Source organism: Miniopterus schreibersii (assembly GCF_964146895.1).
Source record: "Miniopterus schreibersii genome assembly, chromosome: 4".
Classification (NCBI taxonomy): Eukaryota; Metazoa; Chordata; class Mammalia; order Chiroptera; family Miniopteridae; genus Miniopterus; species Miniopterus schreibersii.
Genome location: NC_138105.1, coordinates 88675244 through 88696545, shown reverse-complemented (window position 1 = coordinate 88696545; position 21302 = coordinate 88675244). Strand labels below are relative to the sequence as shown.

The window sequence follows — 21302 nt, the reverse complement described above, 5'->3', positions numbered from 1 at the left end:
CATTTGCTTAGCACTTCAGAAGCTGGCCCCATGTAACCGAATATGCATATGCTCTGCAACTGAGTGTGCTTACTGTGGATTACTTTGGTTCTCCTAGCAGCTCTGAGCTAGACAAAGCATGCATATTCCCATTTTACAGAAGAGAAAACTGAGGAAACAGAGAGCTGAAGGGACTTGTTCAGGATGACGGTGAGAGCTAGTGGCAGAGTTTCATTTACAGCCAGAGGGGCAGAGAGACGTCCTAGCCCAGGAGGTAATCTCATTTGTTCCACGGGCTCCTTTTTCAGGCCATGAAGCCTATGGGTCCCTTTTCAGAAAAATGTTTTTTTAGTGCATAAAACAAAACACACAAGATTAGGAAGAAAATAAATTCTGTTGCAAAAAGTTACTGAAATATTTAAAAATATTTTTGTGACATAAATCACAGTTTTGAGATATATGTACCTATAATCACATTAAATATGGTAGGTGTAATAACTGCCATAGTTTTGAGGTAGTGATGAGAATAAAACATTATTTTAACATATCTCAACGACTATAATACCCTGTAAAAAATCTGTGATTTCTTTTGGTGAAAAAGTCACAGGTTCTGCTAAGATTCTGTGGTCTGTTGCCTACAGTCATAATAGAAGGAAATGCTCAATTTTAACTAGAGGTTGGCAAAAACAAGAATATAATATAATATTTATCCCCCCATCCAAACTCATGACCCTTCCCCTTGACCTCCGAGGCCCCCTAGGGGTCTGGAGACCCCGAGCGAAGGACTCATCTAGTCCAATTCCTCATAAAACAAAGGAGAAAACTGAGGGGCAGAGAGGGAAAGCGACTTAAACTGGAACCCCGGGGTTGAAAAGACCTTCCTTCAAGGCTGTGAGGAAAAAAAATCGATGCAATAATCTTAGTAACGCTTAGCACAGTCAGGCCTGCACGGCCACCTGGCAGGACACTGACCGCACTCGTGGCAGAAACACAGCTAGGGCTTTCTGGAAATCTCCTTAAAAGGGGGACAGAGTCAGCTGTATGTGCCTTAGCTCTTGCCCCTCTCCCCCTCCTGCCGGGAAGAGGGACCTCACGGCCGCATTAGCAGGCAAACATCAGAGGAGACACGGGCTGCTCCCGACCCTGTGGAGCGGCCTCTGCCCCCGGGCAGCCCACCTCCAGGCTTCTCGGGTGAGAAACCAAAGCCTCTGACCCGTCCCAACCACCGCTACTGGCGTCTGCCATGTGAGCCACACTCACGCCTTGACACACCCAGCTCCTCGGGGTGCCAGCCCCTCTGAGCCTCTCAGGCCTGAGGGCACCATTTAAGGTTTCTTGGCAAAGATTTGTGGACACAAAGGAGGTAACCCCGCGCCCGGCACATGAAAAGGCACATGTTGTCATATCCCTGTTTCGGCGCATTGCTGTTCAGGGCGCTGCCTCCCACACTGGCTCCCAGCTTCAAAGTCCACCCCCCCCCTGCAAAATCCCCCCCCTCCCGCCCCCAGCCCTCTGGGGCTGCAGCTCCGGTGCACAGGCCTCCCGGGCGACTCAGCCTGGAGTGAGTGCTCACCATGCCTCACGGAAAGGAACAGTTTATGAAAATGCTGACAAAACACCTAATAATTAGTGGCTGACAACCACAGGCATGGAGGCAATTAGGGGGTTTACATAAATCCAGGGACTGAAGCAGCCTCTTACTCCTCAGGTTTCCTGCGCGAGCCCTGGAGATGCCGGCTCTGCCGCGGTGCTGACCTCACGGGGAGACGTGGGATGGGAAGCGAGTGGAGAGGTTGTGGGGGCTGCAAAGCGCCCCCCTCCCGCCCCACTCCCCGCTCCAGTGACCACTGTGCTGGACCTTCTGCCATCAGAGCTGGGGACCCATGGGGGTGCAGAGCATGTGTAAGCCCAGGGGCCCAGGGGGTCAAAGGGTAAAGAGGCAGTGGAGGTTCCTAAAGACACATCTGGCCTACAGTCTGGCTCTATTTCCCCACCGGGCCCTTTTCTTTCCCTTAGCACTGATGGACTGGGGACCACTTGGCACGCTAATACCTGCAACGTAGGCTTCCTGGGTGCCTAGGAGTGAGGCCCGTGACTCAACACTCAGGGCTGCATTGCCTGTTTAGATGTACTGGGCAGGCTAAAATTTGTCACCCCCTTTCAATTAATATCCTTTTATCGTCATCTTTTTAAAAAAATACCATTCTAAAACTTCAGGTAGAAGAATAGGACTAACTCGACACCGAGCACCACTCCCCAGAAATTATATTAACAGTGTGCAGTGTATCCTTCCAGAAGATTCCCACACCCTGACTGTTATGGACTGAACTACTGCATCCCCCCCAAAACCATGTGTTAAACCCCTAACCCCCAGTGTGACTATTTGGAGATCAAGGCTACCAGGAAGGAAGGCTAAAGAAGATAAGGGTGGGGCCCTAATCTAACACGACTGATGTCCTTATAAGAAAAGAGCCACCAGGGATACACACTCACAGAGAAAAGGCCATGTGAGGACACAGTGCAAGCTAAGGAGAGAGGCCTTGTAGAAACCAACCCTGCTGACATCCTGATCTTAGCCTTCCAGAGCTGTGAGAGAATAAATGTCTGTCTCTAAGCGACCCGGCCTGTGGTATTTTGCTATGGCAGCCGGAGCTGCTAATACGCTGACTTAATTCTAGAAGTACATGAGCGGGGTCATTTCTCAGAATATTACATTGTGCTCTTAACCTCTCCGTTTTTCCCCTTGCTCCTTTTACCAAGCAAGTAGTCAGCTTTTGCAATTCCTTGGCTCAGGGGTGGCCAACGTGCCCCCTTCTGGAGGGTGGGTGGGATTCAGGAGGAAGGGAGACTGACCAGGCATTCTCCTGTTGTCCGGCCATCCCTTCCCCTGCTGGAGTCACAGCAGATCCCCAGTCACCCTCAGGGTCAGCTCGAGAGGCCGTGCACCAGAAGCCAGCTTCTGTCTCCTCAGCTTTAATTTCCAAACTGTAGGCCTCTCTGGCTCGCCCCCCTTGCTCCATTGCGGTGACACAGTGACAGGGTGGGGGTGCACCGGGGTTGGTACAATATGAGTTCTTAGCCAGAACTTGTCCACAGCCTGTAATTTCTCAAGGTTTGATGGGCTACAGTTTCCAAGCAGTAACAGCAGTAATTGAACAGCGCACTTCAGTCATTAGCATATTCACATCGTGGTTTTTGCTATTTCTGTGGTCCTCTATTATTGACATAAATTTTAAAATAATTTCATTCTTTTCCACTTAATAATAATGATATTAAAAGGAAAATTTTATGTCATCTGCATAATACCAGTGCCACTTGCTCTAAAGGGAAGTTTTCAGTAAAAGTAAACAAGATGAAAATAAAATAGTAAAATTAAATTTGAGCTCTGAGCCTAAGCCTGCTATCTCTTTACTTAAATATATATATGAGAGAGGGAGACTGGCGACTGTTAGAGACTTACTAGCACCAAACTGAGACTTTCAACGTGATATACATCAGAGGGAGTAGAAGGGACTAAGCAGAGAGTACATTCTCATTTTATGGTTCCATATTATTGCCTGTTTAGGTTTTACTTAAATCATCCCACAGGCAGGCAGAGTGCAAAATACACTACCTGAGCAGTTGTGGCATCTTAAAAAATTAGGGTCAGAGGGTCCTAACGAGATCACCTTCCTCCTTGCGTAGATGAAGGAACTAGGGGCCCCAGGGGGCGATGAGGACATGCTAACTTTAAATTTTTTATTGTGGTAAACTTTTACTGTTAGTGACATCGGGCACATTCACAGTGTTGTGCAGCTATCACCACTATCTCGTTCCAGAGCACTGTCTTCACGCCAAAAGGAAAGCCTGTAGCTATGATCACTCGCTCCCCTCTGCTCCCTCCGCTCCGTCCTGGAAACCGCTAACCTGCTTTTTGTCCCTATGGCCTTGTGACTCTAGATATTTCACGTAGATGGACTCATGCGATACGGCCTTTCGTGTCTGGCTTCTTTCGTTTAACGTGATGTTTTCAAGGTTCATCGATGTTGCAGCGTATATCAGCACTTCCTTTCTCTCTTATGGCCGAACAGTATTTCATTGTATAGAAATAGCACGTTTTGTTCATCCATTCGTTAGTTGATAGACATTTGGGTTGTTTCCACCTTTTGGCCACTGTAAACAGGGCTGCTATGAACATTCATGTGCAAGTTTTTGTTTGAGTCTCTCTTCAGTTCTTTGGGGCCGATACCTAGGAGTGGAATTAATGGGTCAAACGGTCATTCTGGGGTTAACTTATTGAGGAACTGCCAATCTGTTTTCCATAAGGGCTGTGCCATTTTACACTCCCACCCCCAACGTATAAGGTTTCCAATTTCTCCATATCATTGCCAACACTTGAATTTTCTGTTTTTTGTTTTTATTTTGTTTCATTTTCATTGTTTTAAATTACAGTCATCTCAGTGAGGAGGCTAATCTAACTTGGATGGAGCACTAACTCTCCATTTCTTCTCTAATCCAGAAGCCAGATTAATTTTCCCAAAATGCACATCTGATCACATTAACCCCCTTTTTGCTCCTAGTTTCTTAGGTGAAAACAAAGATACAACCAAGACCCCACATGGCCTCGGCCCTGCCAGCCTTTTGATCAGCACCATCGCACCGGCCTCTCGGAAAGCATCCTCTTGCCAGAGCCACTGCATAGGCTATTCCCTCTCCTGCAGTGCTCCCTTCCCACCCCTTCAAAGCTCAGCTCAAGCTTCATTCCCTTCATCCAAAGCCACCCCTTAAGGCCGCCCCCTCCAACTAAGCTACAGGCCTGGTTATCAGCTCTCAGAGCACAGTGCATCTCTCCCCCATGACACTTACCCCTGTCTGCAGTTGTTCATTTACTCATGTCGTTATCTGAGTCTGTGGGGGGCTCCACCTTCTCTGTTTGCAGAACAGAGCCCGCCCGTGAAGCCTTAGAAGCTGCTCGAACCTAGAGCCCCTGTCCCCTCCCTTCTCCATTCAGTGCTCGCCACAAGGCCCACACTGATTCTTCCTGTCTCTGCATTTCTTAGCTCAAAGACCAACTGTTCCTCCCCACAGGCCTCCGGGAGCAAACAGAGTCATCCGCTGGGTTTGCTTTCTTCTTAAATTAAAAGATTACTTTAGGACAATAAAAAGCATGAACTATAAAATTAAAAAATGTGATAAACTGCACGTCATCAAAATGAAATATGCCTGTTCTACAAAAGACATTTTTAAAGAAATGAAAAGACAAGACATAAACTGGGAGAAAGTATTTGCAAAACACATGCATGTTAAAAGAATCAGACCTTAAATAAAGAACTCTTACAGCTCAATACGAAGATTAAAAAAGCAATAAAGAGTTACCAAAAGGTTTGGAAACATGACCACAGAAGGCAAAGAAGCACATAAAAAAATGTTCAATGTTATTAGTCATTAAGGAAATGCAAATGAAAGCCACAAGACAGACTATGTATTTACTAGAATGACTAAACTGAAAAAGACTCACACCACCAGATGTTGGTGAGGATGTGGAGCTACTAGAAACCTCATGCAGTGTTGGTAGAAATGCAAAATGGTACAGCAAATTTGGGAAACAGTTCGGTAGTTTTTATAAAATTAAACATACACTTACCATACAACTCAAAAATCTCACTCCTAGGTATTTACCGAAGAGAAAGAAAAACATACATGTGTTGGCACACAAAACCCTGTAGGCAAATGTTTGCAGTAGCTTTATCTATATTATCCTAAAACCGAAAACAGCCCCGTATTCATGAAACAGGGAATAAACAAAGTGTGGTTTATCCATATAAAGGACTAACACTCGCCAATGAAAAGGAATGGATTACTGACACATGCAGCGACTCGGGCAGATCTCAGAGCATCCCGCAAACTGGACACCACCCGGTATGGCAGGCTGCACAGAGAACGGCTTCCTTCTGTGATACTGGGGGAACGATAGGAAGCTCAGTGGTTGCTAGGACTGGGGGGGGGCTGTCTGCACGGGGGCATTAGAGAACTTTTCAGGGTGATGAAAATGTCCTGTATCTTGACTGTGGTGTTGGTTCCATGACTGCTGAAACGAGCACCCCTTTCTGCATCTTTAACATCAGCAATGCAGCATCTTCAAATGTTTTTCTTTCTGTCCTTCTGCGTCTGTTGCCACATCACCTTCTGGCTGTCTCTGACTCCTGTGTCCCTTACTACAATGGCCGTGGGATTAGGTCAGGTCCGCTGGGATAGTCCAGGATAACCTCATCTCTATTTAGATCTTTAACATGACCGCAGCTGCAAAGTCGCTCTTGCCAGAAAACGTAACCTTTACAAGTCTAGGGGTTAGGAGGTGGGCGTATTTGAAGGTCATTATTCAGCCTAGTACAGGGAAGTTCATGCGAGGTCCAAGAGGAGAAGTAGCCTGTCTGTTTGGTCACCGCTTGCCACCGCGTTACCTGGCCCCCGGCCCCCAGATCATAAAATAGTAGTTAGACTCATGAAAGCTGCACCGCACTCTTCCGGAAAACCGTACAGAGGCGCTACCTTCTGCGTTAACTGGTTAAGGGGCTCCCAGATCCCCCGGAGCCGACACATAACGCCAAGCTACACATCCCTACCCAGATTTCTCGGGCTGCAGCCGAAACACCAGTCGGGGTCTCGGAGGAAGTGGCAGAGCAGCGCCTGCTGAACGCCGAGCAGCTCTGCCGCTTCCCCGCCCCGTCGCCGCGGCGCGCCGGCAGCAGGGGGCGCCCGCGTCCGCCTCCAGGCCGAGTGCGCCCCCGCGGAGCGCGCGCTCAGGAAGGGGGCGCCGAGCGGGCCGGGCACGGCCGAGTCTCGGGAACGGTCGGCCCGTCCCCGCGCTTCCCGAGCGAGGGCGCCACGCTGCGGGAGGCAGGGCGCAGCCCCCGAAGCTGCGTCTTCGCCGCCGCGCGCAGCTGGAGACTCCCCGGCGCCTGCCCGCTGAGCCCGCGGGGGAGACCCGCGCCCCCGGCGCGCAGGGCGCCCCGCCCGGGACCGGCGACCAGAGCCTCCGGCGGAGGAAGGAAACGGAAACCGAACGCAGACTGTGCGGCAGCCTGCCGGGGAGCAATGAAAGCGCCCGGCGGGGTTGAAAGGCGTGGAAACGACTGCTGTTTGATTTCTGGAAGCAGGCTCCCCGAGCCGCTCACAGCACCGGCCTTTGCCCCGAGGCCCGACGCCTTCCTCGGCGCAGGCGGGGCGAGCACACGACGGTCTGAGACGGAGGGTCGGGGGGGTCGGAGGAGAGGCTTCTGCCCGAGGCCGGTCCGGGCTGCGGGCCGCGGGGGGCCTCAGTCACGCTCGCGGGCTGTCAGGCCCCGCGGAGGAAGCGGCTCTTCCGACGTGGTGTCTAGCGAAGCGGGCGCCTGTCGGGGACCCAGGGGAGGGAAAGCCGGTCCTTCCGCTGACGGGTGCACGCCCAAGCACGGTGCTTCTCAGAGGCGGCCTAGACCCCCTGCGGATCGGGAGGGCGGGAAGGAAGGCGGCTTCACCTCTCCCTGCTCTGCGGGGGCTGCGCGCCCCGCACACCTGGCTGAGTCAGCCCGCGCACGACGCGGCTCAGCGCCGAGTCACCCTTCAGGTGGGGATCCCGCGGACATTTGGGTAGAGGGACCACATGGTATTTTGTGCTGTTCTTCATGTTTCAACCCCCCACCCCCATCACTTTCCCTTCATTCAAGCAGGCAACAGGCTTTGTGCTTAAAAGCTTCAGGTGAGGCTTATCCATAGAGGGGATTCAGATGTTGCAAGCTTTCCTGGCTTTTGTTTCCTAAAAGTCCAAGACCAGAAGGGGGGGGGGGCGGGAAGTGAGGAGGAAGAGGGTCCTTGAGGAAGCAAGAAGGTGAGAGGCGCTTCCTCCCACACGCAGAGGTTGCTCCAGGCTGGCAGTGTGTGGAGCAAGGGCGGGGGGCTGTCTGATTCAAATCCTGCCTCTTCCGCCTGGAAGTCACATCATCTTAGACTAGTTACTTAAACTTCTCTAAGCCTGAAAGTGAGTCAGTACTAATGCCTCCCCTTCATTGATGTGCCCTAACATTATGACTTAAGTCCCAAGGTTCTGAGATATTGCTACTTGTTATGACCTGAGTTGTGCCCCCCAATGCCCCAAATTCATATGTTGAAGTCCTAGACCCCCAGTACTTCAGAATGTGACTGTATTTGGAGCCAGGATCTTTAAGGAGGTAAGTAATATAAAATGAGGTCATCAGGGTGGGCCCTAATCCAATATGATTGCTGTCCTCATAAGAAGAGGACATTTGGACACAGGCACACACACAGGAAAGACTGTGTGAGGTCACACACCGAAGACGTCCATCTATCAGCCAAGGAAGGAGGCCTCAGAAGAAATCGGCCCTGCCGACACCCTGATCTGGGACTTGTAGCCTCCAGAACTGTGAAAAAACAAATTTCTGTTGTTTAAGCCACTCAGTCTGGATGTGTTAATTAGCTTGAGTGTAGTAACCCCATTTCACAATGTATATGTATATCAAAACATCATGTTGTAACCTTAAATATATACAGATTTTATTTATCAATTATACCCCAGTAAAGCTGGGGAAAAACAAACCACAAAGCACATCCCTTCCTGGCCCAGTTTTCTATTTTTTCCTATCATGCCCTCTATCTATTTTGCAAGTCAAGGCCAGAAGGTGCCAGACCTCAAATCTTGCCCAGCATTTTACTGGCTCTGTCGAGAGAGAATGAACACTTGTTGAGTACCAGTTACGTGATGGGGTAACAGTTAAGAAAAGGTATTCCAGTTTCCTAAGCTTTATATATCAAAGTAAAGAACTGAATAATGAATATATCTGCTAATAGCTACTGTTTCTCGGATGTTGTCCAAGTGACTGGAATGGTGGTGTTTTACCTTCATGACCTCATTTGATCTTCCCAGTGTCCCTATGAAGTGGGTACTAGTATCTAACAGTTAAGGAAACTGAGGCTTAGACCCACGTCATGAGTTGCCCGAGGTCACACAGCTACTCAATGGCAGAGGTGGGATCTGAGCCCAGATCCGGAGGATTAATTATCATCCCTCCTTGCTGAACCACTTACCTCTTTGATTGGCAGATGTCTCTCTGTGCCTGCCTCAGTAGCGACAAATCACTCAGCAGAGTTTGGGTGGCTGGAGAGAATAGAACAGGGCTGCTTTGCCGCCAGCTAGAGTTCAGAGTAGAGAGGACCTGTTTGCCCCAAGGGCTCTTGATGTACTTCGGGCCCTCCCTGGACATGATCATAGGGAGGTGACCTGGAGAGGTCTGCACAATGCAGGCTCTGGCTGGGGGTATACCTGGAGCCCAGCACTTTTGGGGGATGTGAGCCACTGCCAAGTGAAAGAGGCAGGAGGCTGCTACTGCCTCCCTGTGCTGCCTTGGGTGGCCTCCAAATACCAATGCGTGAGGTCATCAGAACTGAGTGGCTCAGGAAATGCCTTTGGTGCCTGTGGCTTCAGATATCCAAGGTCCAAATTATAACTTGCATCTGCCGAGTGATTTACAGTTCAGTGTTTATACCACAGTGATCTCATAGAATCCTTTTCACTTCCTGGTGGGCTGTGATGATCATATCCATTTGACAGATGGGGAAACAGACCAGACAGAATAAGCAAGGTGAACTGCTCAAGGACACAGAGTGCGGACCTGAACCCAGGTCCCAGTGACTCCCAGTCCTACTCACTTGCACTAGACCAGCAGTTATCAAACCTCATTGTGTCGAGTCCTAGGGTGCTTGGGCAGGCCAGAGGCAAGGACTGAGGAGCAGGTGGAGGAAGAGGAGGCAGCCAAGTGGGGAGGCTCTGTCTTCCTCGCCCCACTTCACTCTGGCCCACACCTACATCAGGATTCTGTGTAAGGCTGGTTTGAAAGATCTGTGCTGCTAACAAAATATTTTCAGAGGACTACCCCAAACTGTTCTTCTTCCCTGGGAACTGGATTCAGGCTCCTTTTTCCCTAGGACCTTTTCTCTACAGGGGCAAGAAGACACCTGCTCTCTGTTGGATGATATACTCACCCCAGGATAGCAGTGCAAGGCACTGGAAAAGGTACTGCACAGGGAGGCAGCAGACCGGGGTCTACTTTAATGTGATGAGGTCAAGTTATTCACCTTAGTCTCCCCCTCTGTAAAGATGAAGGGCTTGGCCTAGATAATTCTGAAAATCCAGTTCAGCTCAAATAACCTGAGCTATCAGACTTAATCAGATCTTAAACAGGGGTGAGTCACTTGAAATCATATGAAAATGTAAATTTTTTTTTGTATGTGAATTTTTCTGGAAGTATATCTGTAGCTTTCTCCAGAGTCTTAAAAAGGATTGTGATATAGAACCTCTAGCTTCCCAGGACTTTTTTTGGGCAGAACTGCTGGGAAATTGTCTTTTTTTGGGGGTGTGTGTGTGTCAAGTTGTAAGAATGATATAAGAAAGCTATTTGCAGAAAGGAAACAAGGGTAACATATAAAGATAAGCAGGGCTAGATAAAAGAGTAAGAGCCTGTGTGTAAACTAAGTTTTGTCCAAGCCCCTAGATCTAGCCATGCCTGATATCCCTCACATTTTTCAGCTACATGAACAACTGTGTCTCCTCCCTCAAAGCATTTTCTACTTCAATCACCTATAGAATAAAAGATAGATGTGTTAATATTATTGGAAGAGGCTCTTGCCATTTGAAAAAGTATGAGGCTCAACTTAGAAAAAGGAAAGCAGTGAGAAAAAGGGATTGAGGTGGAGATGTTCCTCTCATGCCTTTTTTGAATTGTAGATAAGAAAAATGCTCCCTGTTTTGTTCCCCATCCTTTATCTTTTAGCAAACTAGAGGCTTTTAGAGGTAGAAATGACCTTGGAATCAATCCCATCAATACACAGATGGGAAACCAAGCCCTGGGGAGGGGGCGTGACTGTCTCGAGGTCATAAAGTAGTCGGCAGCGGCCTGATACCCGAACTGAGGTTACCTTCTCTGAGGTATGACCTACCTCTGCGTGACTTTCCTGTGTTTCCTCCCCAGGAAGGCTGGCCACTTAGAAGAGCTTAGGAGGGATCTTGTGTCCACGTGTTGCTTGACCACACGGATCCATATCTTATCCAGAAAATTCTGCAGACTGGATTTTTTTCCGGTTCTGTGGGCATAGGCAAACAATGGAGTGTCTGGCCTAGGGTTTTTGGGGAGGAGGTGAAGGGAATCAGCCTATTTCTCTGCCTGGGTTCCATCCTCTCTCAGGTGACAGACACACCTAGGGTCCTGGCCAGGGAGCCCCAGCTAGGATTGGGGTCCTAGAGGTCAGGGCCAGGCCCAGACATTGCCCAGTGCTGCCCACACAGGTGGATTTAGACACTGCTGAGTCAAAAGCAGGCAAGCAGGATTTAGGGGACAAGTCCCAGGAGTCACTTGCAGCCACAGGGTCAGATGTGTTTAGCTCTGGGGGGCAGTAACGGCAAAGGCAGAAATGGACCCTGGGGCAGGGGAGGGGCCACCACAACTATCAGGACGGAGGAGGGAGGGACTGGGACAAACCTGAAGGGCAAGAGGAGGGAAGGGGAAGGAGACACCAGCTACCCCACCCCGATTACAAACTACTCACAGACGCACAGGAGAAATGACTTTTAATGTCCGACTTTGTTTCCAACCCCGCCAAAGTGCCAGCGTTCAGTGTAGTACAAAGAGGGGCTTGAGAGGTATGAAGTCACGAGACAGACAGGCGCCGGCTGCCTCCTGGGCGCGCACCAGCTCTGGCCCACACACGCACACATGCAGACCACACGTACACCGCACAGACACACGCACGTGTACCCACGGTTAAATACATGTACAGAGGGACTCGTTTATATATATACACACAGAGAGAGAGAGACGGAATCCCGGCCGGCGTCGGGTTCTCCAGGATCTCAGCATGCTCGGCCCAGCTCTCCGCGCTGTACCTGGCACCCATGCCCCTGCCAGAAAAGCAGCTGCCCCTCTCCCCGCCCCTCCCACCCCCCTCCCGTTCCCCTGGCCCGGGTCTTCCAGGCGCCCACAGCCCTCCCGCTCCGCCCCCTCCCCCACCAGGGTTTCCTCCCCGGGAAAGGAAGCTGTGCGCGGGGCCCTACAACGGCCCGGGCGCCAGGGGCATGTTGGTTTTGAAGCCGGGCAGCCCGTTGGCCACGTCGGCCGCGGCCTCGGAGCCCCCGTTGCTGGAGCCCCCGTCGGTCCCGGGGCTCTCGGGCTCGGCCAGGAGCTTGAAGGTGAAGAGCGGGCCCGAGTCGCGGCGGCCGTAGCGGCCCGCGGGCTCGGGCAGGCTCAGGAGGGCGCCGGGCGCCTTCCACTCCTGGAAGGCGCACAGCTCGACGGGCGGCGGCGCGCCGCGGCCCAGGCAGCCGGGGCTGGGCGAGGCCGAGGGCAGGGTCCGCTGGCTGCCGCTCAGGCAGCTGCCGCAGTCGTCCAGCGAGTCCTTGCGCGACTGCGAGCGCTCCAGCGAGCCGCCGCGCGCCCACGGCCGGTAGGTGTGCGCGCAGCTGCCCAGGCGGCGGCGGCGGCGCGCGCGGCACTCGCAGCCGAGGATGCGCAGGAAGGCGCGCTTGAACTCCTTGCTGGAGCACGGGTAGATGATGGGGTTGAGGCAGCTGTTGAAGTAGCCCAGCCAGAACACCACCTTGAACACGGTGTCGGGGGGCTTCAGGCCGGAGAACAGGGAGCCTGCAGGGGAGGGAGGGAGGGTGGGCGCGGGCAGAAAGACAGACAGACAGACAGCAGTTGGTGAGTAGAGGCGCCCTCTCCGCCGCGGGCTCCCCCGAGCGCCGCCCGCCCGCGGGACGCTGCCAGGCCCGGCCCGGGGCCACCTCCTCGCCTGGACCGCGCTGCTTTCGGTCTCGGAGTGAAGGGAGCCCACAGTCACCTTCGCGCCGGCCCCGGCAGCGTGCCCGGGGCCCGCGGAAGCGCTCCTGTCCCAGCGGAGCCCCTCAGCGCCCGCACCGCTCGGTGTCCTCGGGCGGCGCCTCCAGTTCCTCCTCGGCGCTACTGCCGATCGCCCCCATTGCGCACCCCCCCCCCCCCTTCGGGTCCCAGGCACTGTGCTGGCCTTTCACCTACATCATTTTATCCGGCACAAAACACGAAGTGGACGCTCCTTTATCTCCATGGCAAATATGAGATATATTACAGACCTAAATTCCAAAGGTAAAACTTTAAAGGGAAAAGGAGACAATAAAAAAGATGATCTCTTTGATCTGGGGATGAAGAAAAAACGACCCAACACCTCAAAAGGGTGGGAGAAGATATTTACAACCTCTAAGATAGTCAAGGGGTTGGTGGTTAGAATATATAAGGACCCCTGCAAATCATCAAGAAAAAGACAGCATTCCCAGTAGGAACACGGACAAAGAAAATGAAGAGGAAATTTACAAAATAGGAAACCTGAGGGCTAATGAGCACAGGTAAAGATGCTCAAAATATTAGACAGTTAAATAGATTAAAATGAAAACCACAAACAGATGTGATTTATATCTGTTAGGCTGGCAAAAGTTAGGAAGCTGGGCAGTGCCAAGTGTGGGCAGGACTGTGGGGACCTGGGGAGCTTCTTGCATGGCTGGTAGGGGCAGAGGCTGTGAAGACCCGGAGAAGACTCGAACACCATGTGGTCCAATTAAGTATACAACACCTCCTAACCTAGCAATTCTGCTCCAGGGCATAGATCTCAAATAATTTTTATATCTGTCCATGAGGGACATGTTCGATCATGCTCAGGGCAGTGTTGTGTGTGGTGACCAGGAGCTGGAGGAAACCTGGGTGTCCCTCGCTGGGAATTATGGAATGGTAGAGTGGGTGGATGCACAGCATGGAGATACTATGTAGCACTTACAGGCCCCCGCTGACAAATTCATATCACAACAGGGAAAGGCCTTAAATACATCATTCTTTGTGAAAAAAGTAGGAAACAATGAGATTTATAACATAATACTATTTAAGTAACACCCGAAACAACAACACACATTGTGCAAAAATACTTTCAAGTAAAAAAACCCCACACCATGTTAAACACAAAATGAATGCCTAAATGGGGAGGCAGAGGGAAATGAGAATGAGGAATTCTGTGATGATGAGGTGGTATGAATCGAGAAACATGATTAACTCATCCCTCTGTGAGGTCCAAAAACATTTTATGGTAATATTACGTTAAAAACAATTTCCATTTTAAATGCAAGGCAACTGAGATTTGGAGAGGTTAAGTGGTTTGCTCCAGGTCACACAGCATGTTTGTAATATAACCGGGATCTTTAACTAAATTCTGTCAGAATACAAATATGTGTGTGTGTGTTATAAAATATGTCTTTATTGACTTCAGAGAGAGGGAGGGAGAGGGAGAGAGAGAGAGAGAGACAGAAACATCAGTGAGGGAGAGACTCATCGATTGGCTGCCTCCTGCACGCCCCCTACTGGGGATCAAGCTCACAACCCGGGCAGGTGCCCTGACCGGGAATCGAACCTCAGTCTCCTGGTTCATGGGTCCACGCTCAAGCACGGAGTCACGCCGGCCGGGCTCCAAATATACTTTATATCCTGGCCAGTCATCACCCTCCTCCAGGAACTCTGCTGCTATTAACCTTACCACCTCAGACAGACTTCTTTACCCTCTGCCCCACAGAACACGGACAACCAGATCTCATTCTATTTCCCTGTTGCGCCTGAGTGTCGTAGCCGTCCCAGGGCTGGCTGAGGGCTTGTTCATGACCCAGACATTAAATTCCTCCTGGGCAGGAACCACATCTTCATTTCCTTTCTTTTCCTCTGCAGATTTTTATACTTTTATTACAAAAGTGACACATAAAGGAATGAACAGGCAGAGGGCAGAGAATTTTTAGGGCTGCACAACTACTCCATATGATGCTATCAAGGTGGATACATGTCATTGTACATTTGTCCAAACCCATTAAATGTACAACAGCAAGAGGGAACCCCAATGTAAACTGTGGCCTTGCCCGGCCGGGCGTGGCTCAGCAGCTGAGCGTTGACCTAGGATCCAGGGGATGGGGGTTCAATTCCCGGTCAGGGCGCATGCCCGGGTTGCGGGCTCGATCAGTGACTCTCTCATCATTGATGTTTCTATCTCTCTCTCCCTCTCCTTTCCTCTCTCTGAAATCAATAAAGATATACTTAAAAATAAATAAATAAATAAACTGTGGCCTTTGGGTGACAGCGACGTGCCCATGTAGGTTCATCAGCTGTAACAAATAAACCACTCTGGTGGGGATGTTGATAATGGGGGGGGGGGGTTGCTGTACACGTGGTGGCAGGGGCATATGGGAAATCTCAGTACCTTCCTATCAATTTGGGTGTGAACCCGAAATTGCTCTTAAAAACAAAGCCTATTAAGAAAACCTCACTTACTTAAAATAAAAAAGCAATACATGCTGAATTTAGAAAAAGTTACACATTACAAAAAAAAAAAAAAATAGAGTGAAAATTCTTTCTCCGTTCAAGTAGAAGGGGCCAACTTTAATAGTTTTGTTTGTATCCTTTTAGGATGGTTTTAAATGGAGTCATACACATACTTTCCCCAAGTTGCTTTCTTTGCTAAGAATATAAGACATTTTCCCAAGTCAGGACGTAGTGGTGCGATACCACCCCCCACCTCCCTCCCTGCGGCTGCATTACATCCGCCTGTCTGGATAGATAGCAGTTTACTTAACCCTTTCCTAAGGATAGTCAAATGGGGGATTTCCAGCTTTTGGCTGTTAAAAACTGCAATCATAGAAAGCCTCATGCATTTTGCTTTTGGCACATTTGAGTGTTTCCGTAGAATAAATTCGTACCTGAGGAATCACCAGGTCAGTTCCCCATTCAAGCGCTGACAACCAGCGAGGCTACCTTCTGCCCTGGTGGCCGCAGTTCACCCTCCCATTGGCTGTACGTGAATACCAGGTGCCTGCCACCGAATCACCTCTGCATTAACACTAACCAAACAATTATTATTTCTGTAAATCACTGCGGTGGAAATCTCACTCCAGGAAACCTGTGTGTGAGACCTCCGTTTGGTAACTTGATGTATCATTTTGGGTAAGTTGCTTTCCCTCTCCGGGCCTCAGTGTCCCTCCTTCATGTGAGTGGTTTGATCTGGATCCTCTCTGGCCTCAGTCTGTGAAGTCTGAGGTAGAAGCCCTGCCCATCCCTGCAGGGGTGTGCCAGCTTCTCTAGACTCACCACACAGGGGCAGTGTAGGTCAGGGACTGGACAGCCTGGTGCCTGGGATTCCTTGCATGTTTCAGCACAGTAGCTCCTGGGAGTAGGGGCCCTGTTTGCCACACTGGCCTGCCCTGGTGGGAGCCAAGAAGCCTAGTTGACTAAGGAAGGTGCTGAGCCTCTTTGGCATGAAAGACGATGTGTGGCAGGGATCTTTCCCCCTGGGCATCCAAACAGACCTTTGGGGGACCATGAAGCTGCTAGGAGATAGGAGTAAATATCAACAGGATATGAGGGTTCTTGGAAGCCTGCTCCCTGCTGGAAGTCAGCTGTGCTGGGCTCTGTGACATGGCCACAAACTCATTGCATGTCCCTGAGCCTGGCTCCACTTCTCTTGCTTATGAAATGGTCCCACACTCCTTGCCCTGTGTCTCAGAATCATGACTTGCACAAGCTCAGTAAGGATATGTGACTTGCTCACGGTCACTCAGCTGGTGAATGGCAGAATAACCATCAGAACCTGTTCAAGTTGTCTTTCATTTGGTTCCACAAACACTTATTGGGGCATTGGGGGTTAGTGGCTACGGTCCTGTTCAGATGTCACAGGTAGTAGATCTGGCTCCCCAGCTGTGTGGCCTTGGAGAAGCTACCGGAGCTGGTGAGGCTCAGTTTCCTGGGAAATAGGGATGGTGACAGTTCTTGTCTGCATGGATGAGATGAGCTTAGGCTTGGTTAGTGCCTGGCCTGTTGAGAGCACTCAAGTGCAGCTATTCTGACTGCTTAACTTACAACTACTATTACTGCTGCCAGCGCTGCCGGCACCGCCAGCATTAGCGCTACAAAGACGAGGAAGGAGGCAAAGAGGATGAGATCTGTGCTGACCACGTGTCGGGACTCTCAGCTCACTGCTCTTTTCCTCCAGGCCCAAGGATGGGCCCCAGCTGGTTCCTGAACCAGCTGAAATTATATGTGACGTTCACGCATTTTTCCGGGGGAGAATCCAGAGCTGTCATCACGGGCTTGAAGGAGTCAGCAACCCTCCTGTGGTTAAGCCTCACTCATCTCAAGTCTATGGTTTCCTAAGCATCAGTCACTCTACCCCTGGACCACCTGTTTTTACTGCCTTTCTTTAAGTCAGCTCACTTTTAGAATCTAAATTAAAATAAAAAATTTAAGGAAGCTTTTATCAGTATTTTAAAACCTGCATCATTTGCTATACATAGAATGCCAGGGTAGACAAAAATAAGATCACTCCAGACAGTGGTGGGTCTGAGGTCTGTTCTCTGTCAAAAAGGGAGATTAGCTGGGGCTGAAGGGTGTTGAAGACTTGCTGGCCCTAAACTGAGAGGAATTCCTCTTTGAGGAGCCGAGAGGATTGAGAGAGAAGTGAACCTGGAATAACCCAGCCCCTGGCACATAGTAGGGGGCTAAATAAATATTTGCTCAGTGACTGACTGATGACTGAGTATGTGATTCGCAGACTCTGGTGCCATGTCTAGCTGTCATTTCAAGCTATTCTGCAGCAGTGTAGGCACAACCCTGGTAAACCGAGTGCCAGAGACCCAATGGCGCCATTCTGATGCCTCCTGTAGGCTCTTACTGAGGCTTTTAAAGCAGATCAAATGAGACAACACTTCTGAAAGGGCTTGGAGGGGTTGGAAGCTGAACACCTGGATGGGATGAGGAGGGGGTGGGGTTTGAGGGGGACGGATAAAGCCGCAAGCAGATGGTGCACCTGGGCCTTGCCTGCTTTAAGGCGATTTAGAGGGACTGTGGAGTTCAAGGATCAAAAGCTAAGGCCAAGCAGATTGGCACAGGGAGAAGATTTCTTGGCTGGATGTGGTCCCAGCGTCATCCTAAAGGTGCCATTCAACAAATCTGAACATGAACACAGGTCTCTGTGAACCTTCACTCTTCAAAACTACGGGGCACGTTTGTGGAATGGAAGCCACCGATTAACAAGGGTACTCTGTGCCAGCCACTGGGCTAAATGCTTAACCGTCGTTTTCCAGTTACTCCTTCAACAGACACTGTTCCCGAGGCAGCATGGCATGACCGTGCCCTCTCTAGGGGGCGCCAGTCCACACAGAAGTCTACAGCAGTCCTTGGTGACTGTGCCCAACTTGCATGTGTCTGCTGGAGGCCAAGACTATTCACTTTGGGAGAAAAGGAAGGTAAGCTCTCAAGGTCGCTGAGCTAGTGAGTGACAGAGTTAGAATTTGTTAGTAAGGCAGCCTCTTAATCTCTACCCATACGGCTCATGGGAAAGCACAATATGTATGCTGACATGTACAAAGGCTGGAAGGATATGTATGGAAGGAAACCAACGATTTTGTCCTTAGGTGCTGGAATTATGGGAGAATTTTCCTTCTCTGTGTTTTTCAGTGTTTTCCTAAATTTTCTCCATAAACGTGAATTACTTTTGTAATTGGGAAATATCCAATGAATATTGTTTAAAATATAAAAAACAGCCCTGGCCAGTGTGGCTCAGTTGTTTGGGCACTGTCTGGTGCACTGAAAGGTTGCTGGCTTGATTCCTGGTCAGGGCACATGCCCCGGTTGTGGGCTGGATCCCAGGCAGCGGGTGTGCAGGAGGCAGCAGATCGATGTTTCGCTCTCACATCGATGTTTTCTCTCTCTCCCTCCCCTTTCCTCTTTCTCTCTAAAAATCAATAAACTATTATCATTTTTTTTTTTAGAAAAGGAAAAGCAACAGAGGCACAGATGGAGGGCCATAATGCCCAAGGTTCTACACAGGTAAGAGAGGGTTTGAAATAAGATCTTTTGTTGCTAAGCTCAGCATCTTCCGTTAGTTTCTGCTGTGCCTGTGGACCCCCTTACTGTGGGGCAGAAAGGGGGACCTTTTAATTCTTTATGTATACGTACATCCAAAGGCCTTTATTAAATCCTGGATGAAGGAATGACCAATGGGAGGGCTTGGAGACTGTAGCGAGGCACGAAGACCTGATGCATCATTTATCTGGTCTGCCCAGGGTTGGGTGGTTCGTAGCATCCCTCTGGACTCTGACCTTCTGGGACTTTAGGCTCATAAATTTGGTTTGATTTATTTCATAGTCAGCTTCAGATAATCTGATGGCTTCAGGGAATCCAGTGAGCGGCAAAACTGTTTTGATCAACTTGTAAATAGAGTGGAGCTCTTTTGTAAACAAAAAGCTTTTATTAATTTTAGGGAGAGAAGAAGGGAGAGAAACATTGATCAGTTGCACGCACCCCCAGACAGGGGACCGAACCCGCAGGCATATGCCCTGACTAGGAATCAAACTGGTGACCTTTTGGTGCATGGATGACCCTCAACCAACAGAGCCAGGCCAGCCAAGGCCAATGTGTCTCTGCTTAGGAGCACTTGGCTATACCTACAGCCAAGGCATGTTTCCCCAGTCGGGCTCAATAAAAATGTGAAAAATTTAAAATAGTTGCTGGTTCTTTCAGCACCAGCTTTGTCAGGGAGGTTTCCTTGGATTTGGAAATTCCCTTCAAGGTTTTTCCATTTTCATTGGCCACTTAACCCTGGAATGAGATCATAAAATTGTCCAACAAATACAGTATCTTTGGGGCCAAAAGATCCAAGTCAAGTTTTAAAGCAAATGCTGAAAATAATAATCACCAGAGCCACCATTTACAATGAACTAGGAACTATGTCTACAACATTCGCTCACACAATCCTTCCAGCAGCCCTGCTTTATTGTGTCTTACTCCACAGATGAGGAAATTGTGGTTTAAGAGATTAGCAAAGTCACATGTCTAGTAAGAGGTAGAGCTAGGATTAAAATCCAGCTCTGAAGTCTGGCTTCTTACTCGTTGTTTAATATTAAGAAAAACAAGCTTCTATTTATTTCCTTAAGCACCAGGTAATTTCTCCCTCAACTGGGAACAATCTCTCTCTTTGCTGAATTGCCACAGCACTTTATCCGAACCTAAAATGTGGCATTTACCGCTTTCTACCTTGAATTACAGTTGCTTAGGGCTATGCCTCATGCCCCCTGATTAGACTGTGAGCTTCTAGGAAGGAGAATTCATGTCTGATTTATCGCTCTCTCCCCAGGACCTCGCACAGTGCCTGACACATGATAGGCACTCAGCCAACATGTGCTACATGAATAATAATAGTGAGAAAATAATAAAACTGAAATATGTTCGCCCCTGGCTTCTCAAAGGGAGGTTCCTGCAGAAGCAGCGTGTATACCACCTGGGTGTTTATTACAAATGCAGAATCTCTGCGATCCAGTGAATTGGAGTCTGCCTTTTAACAAGATCCCAAGGTGAGAAGCATGGCCTCAGCCCACATTTTGTTTTACTTTTAAAATTGTTATTCTGGGTATCTTGGGATTCATGGGTGACCAAAGGCTGGGCTGAGAGCCACCTCACCATGGGATCGACTCCCTTGCCCCAAACACTCCAGCAGCTCCTAAAGTTTAAAGGGTAAAGTTTAAACTACTTAGGCTGGAATTTAAGACCTGCTCAACGTGGCTGCAATGGCCTGATTCTTCGCAACATGAGTTGACTTTTCTGGCTCCTTTCCCTTTATTCACGCTGTGCCCTGGTGTGAGAAGCCCTTTCCTTTCCCCTCCCCTCCACCCTTTCCAGGCCTGGCTCAAATCCCTTCTTCCCATAACCACGGCCCACGATGCACGGCTTCCTCTGCACTATGAAAGCAGGAGGAAGCGAGGAGCAGGCCACGAAGACCTGCCAAGATCCAGGTGACCCGCACGCCTTGCCTAATTTTACTCTTACAGTAGGCAGGAGGGAGGGGTGGGTTCTGTAAGTCTCAATTCTCAGTTTACAGATGTGGGAACTGAGTCTCTGAATGTACAGAACTCACCCAATGTCACACAGCTATTAACTGGTAGAGCTGGGGTTCAAACCCAAATCTACCTGGTCCCAAACTTGGGCAGTTTCCACAATAGACAATATATCTAGAGGCCAAGAATTTTGAATCACTCTACCCCAGTGGTTCTTAACCTAACAATTCCAATCATGCAAATAATTTAGCATCATATAATTTCAGGGTCTCACAGACCTGCTCAATCCCACTCATGGGCACCCATGAGGTGCACGGTCACCAGATTAAGGGTCTCTGCTATTCTCTCCACAGGTTTCTCACAGCAGCTGTTTGATTTGTTTATTTAAGAGTCTATTTCCCTTATTTACAGGCTCCTT

General features: G+C 49.6%; 1 protein-coding gene across 2 annotated transcripts in view; it reads right to left on the bottom strand.

Annotated features, from left to right (window-relative positions):
* Positions 1-12034: 12034 nt before the first annotated feature.
* Positions 12035-21302, bottom strand: part of ADRA1B (adrenoceptor alpha 1B) — an 86391-nt gene continuing 77123 nt past the window's right edge. For both annotated transcript variants that reach the window (XM_081135816.1, XM_081135817.1), the window contains exon 4: positions 12035-12644. In XM_081135816.1, coding sequence (XP_080991942.1) covers positions 12055-12644 — 590 coding nt within the window. In that variant the 3' untranslated portion in view covers positions 12035-12054. The remainder of the gene's footprint in view (positions 12645-21302) is intronic.